General features: G+C 44.6%; 1 protein-coding gene across 1 annotated transcript in view; it reads left to right on the plus strand.

Annotated features, from left to right (window-relative positions):
* Positions 1-219: 219 nt before the first annotated feature.
* LOC102750747 (contactin-associated protein-like 3) overlaps positions 220-7,442 on the plus strand; it is a 152,765-nt gene continuing 145,542 nt past the window's right edge. Inside the window, exon 1 of the mRNA XM_081804056.1 lies at positions 220-422. Within this exon, the coding sequence (XP_081660182.1) occupies positions 338-422 (85 nt within the window). The 5' untranslated portion in view covers positions 220-337. The remainder of the gene's footprint in view (positions 423-7,442) is intronic.

A 7,442-nucleotide genomic window follows, 5' to 3' on the forward strand; every position in this document is an offset into this window, starting at 1 on the left:
GAACCGCTCGCCGTCGCGAGTGGGCGACCCGCAGATGAAGGAGCGGGGCTCGCGGAGGCGCGGCGACTCCCGCTGTCCCCCCGGGCCGCGCAGGTAGCAGGCGGGCCGCGGTCCGAGCGCACTTCCGCCCGCCGCCGCCAGGGGCGCCCGGGGCCGCGCGAGCCCGCAGCGCGGGCGCGGGGAGGGCGGGGGTGGGTGTGGCCGCAGGTGGGGCTCCCGCCCGCCGGCCGCGCGGGTCCGCAGAGCGCGGAGGAGGCAGCGCGACCCCGGCCGGGAGCGAGCGGCCAGGCCCGCGCGGAGCCGCTGCCGGACGCCTCGGGTCCTGGGGCGGGGGACCATGGACCCCGCCGCGGGAGCCTTCCTCGGGATGCTCTTTCTTTTGTCTGCTCGGCCCTGGAGCCCAGTAGTGGCAGGGAATACTTGTGAGTACAGCACATCTTTTAAAACTTGCATTGACAACTTAGAATTTGTGTTTTTATTAGTAACGAATATTTGCAGAAGGGAATCGCTGGCGTGTTTTTGAAAATAAGGCATTTAAAAAAAAAAAAAACACATCCCCAAGTACCAGCGCCAAGATAGGATGGTTTATCATGCTTTTTCCTCCTGCCAAGTCTGAAATACAGCAAAACCTGTATTTGACTTTTTGTCTGTGAGCTGCATCTTCTTTGAGAAAGCTCAAGTTCTAGTGATGCCTAAAAATCAGCATGAGAATACGGAGACGCGGAGAATCCAGCGAGAGAATAGCTTCCGATGAGGGGAGGCCAGCAGGCCGGCCGTGGTCATTTATCTCCTTCTGGTGTAAATGCGTTCTGTAGGAACCGTGTCCGTGGGAAGCGGCGGGTCCTGCATTAGCGCACGCGTTTGCAGTGGGCGCTCTGCGGAATCCGGGGCCGCAGCGCAGCCCACCCTGCCCTGGACGGCCCCCGCAACTCGGGAGAGCCGGACCCCTCACGGGTAGAGGGAAAGCAGCCTGCCCTCCGGGCTCATTTTATGTCCATGCTTTGCATGTTGTGATGTGTGTGCTTCTGATTTTGTAGGTTCACCGGGGCTACATACGTTAGCCTCTGGGTGCTGGGCTAGCTCGCGCTGAGTCCGATCTTAAAGATGCTACTAGCCGCATGGACTCAGCCCACCTGAGTCTGAACCTCAGAAAAAGTTTTCAGAGGGTTGTTCAGATTGAAATCTCCATCCGGGGCTTTTCTTTCCTTGAGGGGTTTTAAGAAAGTCCCCCTTGTCCTCTCTCCCTGCCCCATTCCCTTCAAGAAAAAAAAAAAATTAAAAAAAAAAAAATCAGGTGTAGGGCTTAGGACAAGCTAGTGTGTGTTTCAAGAAAGGGCTAGCAGGCTTGTTCAGAAACTGACCTTGCTGTTGGGTATCCACATTTAGCTCTTGGGGGTCCAACTCTGCCCTCACTGGGAAGTTTGCTAAAGTGAAAAGGCATTACACATAAAGTCACTCTCCCACTCATTCATCCATGGATGCCGCAGGGCTGTGATGATTTAGTGGTGTCATCATCTAGTATCAGCTCACTTAATGCCATATTGGGTATGAGTCACTCCTAAAAATGAGCCTTAATCTCCGTTAAGCAAATACTGCCCTGTGTTTCAGACACAATTTTAATTTAGCTTGGTGCGACAACTGCTCTGAATTAATTAAAATGGGGAGCATTTACATAAAATCAAATCCTTAGATCCTGCAATAGAGCACTTGTCATTTAGCTAAGAAATTAAAAACGGGGACCACTACTAAATGATTTGTTGATATTAATAAATTGTAGAATGATTCAACGTACTACTCTGAGGTACCATTAAAAAGTCACTGGAGGTCACTCCTACTTAAAGGAAACGTGGCTTCAAAAATCCTTCCCACGAGAGAAAGCAGAGTGCCCTGTAGCCTTTCTCGTCTCCTTAGTTGGGATTACAGCATATTGCCAAGATCAGTTGTTTTGGTATTTATTTATTTTCAGTTAGTATTTTACTCCCTGAAATCCACGGAGGTATCAGGTTCTTTCACGCTGAACATCCTTCTTAGGAGTCACATGCTCTGGGATGCTCCGCGTCTGAATATCCATGCAGATACTAATGTCTGAAACCGGCTGTGTCTCCAGGCTGAGTCTCTCTGGGTCTCTGGCTGACTCTCCAGATGCTGATGCTAGTTTTCGCTTTTCAGCCTCTGTTTGTTTAGGTGTATTTAGTACTCTTGCAAAAAGTTCAATAAATTAAAGAACCTATGTACATTTGCATTGCTAAGGACATTTTAGATACTAAAGTTAAAGTCCTTGATCAGATCACCACAAAGATGACACTCTTCAGGTGTCGAGTATATAGTTAAATGACTTTGCAGATTTAAAGATTCATAGAGACCACACAGATTGCCTTTGATAATTTCTCAGTAATCTCATCTGGTCGCGTCATTTGTAACAGTAGAAGTAAATGGTGAATGAATCTCGTGTCTAGATTAGCTAGTTTGACCAATTCAGTGTTTCTTTAACTCCTGCATATTTGGGAAATGTGTGTTATATGTGCGTACAAGCAAGGTACATCAACATGTATTTGTAATCTGTTATTACTAAGTCAAAGTAGAGGGGTCTTTTTTGTTCTGCCCCATCATTTGAGAAATTCTAGAGGAGTTTGCCAGCAGTGTGGGATTTAAGGTACAAACAAGAAATCATGAACATCAGTATTGCTCAAGATTTTTGTTGGATATCCTCCTGCCCTCCCCTCCCCCCCGTTTTAGTGTTTTCAAAACTCAAATAATCCTTTCAGACAGGACTTTAAAATGAACAAAAACGAAATATTCTTGAGCACTAATAAGAAATTAATGAGAGTTGTGTATGAATAAAAAAAGACAAAGATCTTCTCCCCAGATGGACCCAAAGACATAGTTACTCTCTTTAGAGCAGGTTCTCAGTAGTAAATCGGTCAGCCAGGGGTTAGCCCCGGGGGAGGTTCCAGCCTAAGAGATCCTCTCAAGGAACAGGACTTGCTTGAAAGATTTGACATCTCAGCGATTACACATGTGAGATATGAATCTTTTTAATCAGCGGGAAATTTTATATCAGGAAGATGACACACAGGAGGGAAAATGTTTTTAAATGACCATGACCATGAGCTTGTTTTGTTGCTCTGTATTCTCTGTCTTTTTGAAGATGAAGCAAGTTGCGTTCTCCAAAATATGGCTTAGGACCCGATATTTTTTAAAAAATGTGAACATCTCCCTGGTCTGCCTTCTAGAACTGTCTGTCCTGAGTCAAGACGAGAGTGTTCTAATATGGATCTGTCCTCTTAAATAACCCAAGAGGGAAGTTAGAATATAGATCCCAAGTTAGAGCCCTGCTTTCTGGAAGTTGTTACGTAGGCTGTTGTTGACTCCTTCACTTCCTAACCAGAGCCACAAATGGAAGAAGGTGATAGCTCTTCGCTTTAGAATCATCCTTGTGAATCCACGATTCCTTTATGAATTCCAAGACCCTTTGGGAGGAAGAAGAGACATAATCTGAGTATGAAAATGTCAACATTTTGATTGTGTATTTAATGTTGTAAACCTGTTTCCCGGATTGTGCATCACTCTGAGGGGTAATGTGTACCCCCTCCCCACTTGGGAACAACACAATTGACAGGTAATTCACAGCTGCATTATTGTCCCCATGTAAGTAAAGTATAAGCTATAGCTGATGGGTTGCTGCCCCCTTTCCATCTCCACCAAAAAAGGACTGAAGCATATGTTAGAAATTTCAGGCATTGGTGGTGATTATTTGATATGAATGATGACATTTTTGCAGATCCAGGGATTCAGTTTAGTAAGTATGACTGACTTGTTTTCACTTTGTTAAATCTCAGTACTTGTAATTTTTTTTAGAAGCTTCCTTGTGATTCCTTCCCGTCAAAAGTGCCCTTCTTGTTGCAAGAAAGAAAGATATATTTCTGGTCCACTACAGGTGGGGTACACACTTTGAATTGCTGCTCTAGGAGTGAGCATCTGGATTTGTTTTTATATATCGACACCTGTCCTTTCCCCCAGTAAATCCTACTTACATGGGAGAGATGTCTGACCATGACTGGGGGTGTGGATCAAGGCCATTTTGCTGGCCGCCATGGGAAACCAACCCATGATCTTCATGGACTACGTGGTGCCTGACCTAAGCAATACAAGTGCCAGCACCTCAGTTTGAAGATTTGTACCAGAATTGCACCCTTCCTTCATTGGAACCTTGGCTTCTGTATGTGCTAAAGCCTTACTGTATCTTCTTTGATGAAAGTGCATTAATATAATCCTGTAATAGAAATATCACACAGTATTATCCTTTTGAAATATAAATAACAGGCACAGTTTGATATAATAGTGAGGCTCTTGTAGTCTATGAATCATCCTAACCTCGTGATATGATTAGCCTTAATAATTTGGAATAAAAAATATGCATCAGAACTTAGTAACTGGACATAATGCTATAATTGCTAAGAAGTATAAAATCACAAGCATTTATTTATTTTTTTAGAGACACTGCATGGGCACACGTGTGGGAGGGGCAGAGGGAGAGGCAAAGAGTCTTAAGCAGACTCCCCACTCAGCACAGAGCCCCATGCGGGGCTCGATCCCATGACCCTGAGATCATGATCTCAGCCAAAGTCAAGAGTTGGCTGCTTAACTGACCGCACCACCCAGGCGCCCCACGAGCATTTATTTAAGTAAATGTATTTGTCATATGTCTCTTCTCGAGGGTTTTGTTTTTCATGAGTCTTGTTATTTCAGTGGACATGGATTCTTGTAATTCAGTAAGTGTCATTAAAATTCTTTATTGCTAACTGAGCATACTCAGTCTCCAGTAATGTCATGAGTGAACGGCCCTGTATCGTCTGTAAAGAAATTTCACCTCGACTAATGTGGACTAAACTCCTTCCAATGTTTTCACTGGTTCAGGCTTTTCTTTGCCTCAGTAGCCGGGTTTGTGTTTGTCTGGAGTGAGCCCAGTCTTCCGAGTTCGTCAGCCTGGGGCAGGAGGGTAGCCTGTCAGAGGCTGTGCCCAAGGAGCAGGTGAATAGGGGGGTCCATTCCTGATGCACTGAACTGTGTTGGGGAAAATGAGCACAGAGTATATGGATACGTGTTTTAGCAAGCAGTGGAGCTCAGAATTTTTGGAAAGAGCCTTTGACAAACCCATATTTATAGTATTTGAATGCACTTCTCAGAAATACTGAGGTGGTGAGGATGCTTTTGGAAACACAGAGAAAAACAAAAAACTTACAAAGTCCGTCCATGGTGACTCTCAACACAGAGTGATGGGCAAGAACAGAGCCAGCTTATACAATTTTGGGAGACTCTTTAAGCAAAAACAAACAAAATGACCAGAGAATGTGTCATCAGTGACCCTCCCAGGTCTAGAAGGATGTTTTGGGGAGAGGACTAGAGGTCATGAAAATCTGCTTCTTTGTGTTGATTTGGAAAAAAAAAAAAAAAAACACCAAATCATTCAAAAGTACTTCATAAAGGACCTATTCACTAACAGAAACATCTCAATGAACTGAGCAAATTTTAATTTTAATTTTCTCCCTTAAATCAAAATCGGACTTGGAATATAAAAGTATAAAATAGTTCAAACAATTTGGAAGTAATAGATCCAAGGGCCTCTCCCCACTAACTTTTTAGAGCGTTGAAAGGCTTAGCTTCAACATACAAAATTCTTCAGAGTAACTTCTGCAGGGTGCCCACCCCACCTGCCACCCACTCTGGTGTTACTGCTTTAGGCATGGGGTGCTTGGTGTTGAATAACTTTTAAAAAAACTGAATTATTTATGTCAGCCTATTTCTGAAAGGCATTAGACCAAATGTAATATGTTCCATCAAAATAGACATAGTTGTTATTCCCCGTTTGAATTCTGTGGCTTAGGATTACATGCTTTGAAGATGTCTTTTATCATGTGTTATGAAAAATTATACATAACTTGTAAATACTGCAAAAAGAGGGTATGACCGCATGACCTTTTTACAGTTAGGCAGGGCATTGTTCAATAGGCCCACATGACTGTTTAATTATTCAGAATAATGCACCCATGCCTGACTTGGTCATTTACCGTTTGATCAGAGCTTAGACATTAAGATGTTACAAGTTAAATGGATTTTTTTTTCAGGTACAAATGGTAACTACAAAGGTTTTATTGCCCTGTAGCACAGTTGTAGGACAAAAAAATGGTGTAATGTATTTTATCTGGGCAGTGCCTTTTATTACTCTGTAGTACTCTGGATAAGATACTCATGGGGGGTGTGTTAGTTACAGCTAAATCGTGGAGAGACACGTGAAAAAGTTTGCTTTTTGAACTGGCAAATGCAATTATTTTTGGATGTGTTAATTCAGGGAATATGATAAACAGTGTAAATTTATGTCGTCCTGAGTTTTATTGAGCTGTGGCTTTCACATACTCTATCACGTGTGGTTATATCAGCTAATTTCACGGTTGTTGCCCAGGGAGAAGGAATTTCTAGGCCATGTGTTCATTGGGCCACTGGGAGACAGGGGCTGGCCCACCTTGTTTGGAGTCTGTAGGGGTTCAGTATCCTCGGGCGGCCCCTTGAGTGCTGTGGCTGAGACCCAGTGTCCCACATGCTCCTGCCGCTGTCATCCCTTTGCTTGGGGTGTTCAAGACCCAATGGAAGATTTCTCTAGAGCTTGTGAGCCAGCAGGCAAATTGCAAGCTTGGATGACAGCAGGAGTGACCTGTTCCCTCCAGACATTAAATTAGGCACTGCCTGCAGGACTCACGGTTCTAATGAGTTTTTTATTTTAACATCTATAAATCCCCAGGCAACCAGAGAGCTTGATAAAGTTAAGCTGAGCACACTGTTTCTGGGAGTGGTGAATTGACGGCAGGGGTGTGAGAATGACCACAGCGTGCATGGGTTGGCGTGTCCCGGGGAGGTGGATGGGTAGAGAGGGCTGCGGAAGGGACTGGGAACCACCGTCGATCGTTCGGAGCCAGGCGCGTGGTGGATTAGGTGGCAATCCAGTTATGCGGAATCGGGTTGTTTATTATCAACTGTTGTGTAAGGTGGATATTCTCCAGTTCGGATTACTGAGCATGTGAGTGATTCAGAAATCCGACATTCGCCCCGTCCCAGGTGAAAGTATTACCTTCTCCAGCCAAGGCTCTGTGTTGCAGGTGTTGGTACGCAGCCGTCCCGCACCCGCCGCCCCTAATCCCGTCCTCCTCCCCGGGAGGAGTGTACTAAGGATGACGGGTCGCGTTTTGATTTACAGGCCAGTAGATATACTAAAAAGAACCCAATTAGCATTAGAAAATAATGCAGTGATGTCCACAATAGCCAAACTGTGGAAAGAGCCAAGATGTCCATCGACAGATGACTGGATAAAGAAGATGTGGTATATATATACAATGGAATATTATGCAGCCATCAAAAGAAATGAGATCTTGCCATTTGCAACGACGTGG

Source organism: Leptonychotes weddellii, chromosome 14 (genome assembly GCF_054177405.1).
Source record: "Leptonychotes weddellii isolate Sample4059 chromosome 14, ASM5417740v2, whole genome shotgun sequence".
NCBI classification, from domain to species: domain Eukaryota; kingdom Metazoa; phylum Chordata; class Mammalia; order Carnivora; family Phocidae; genus Leptonychotes; species Leptonychotes weddellii.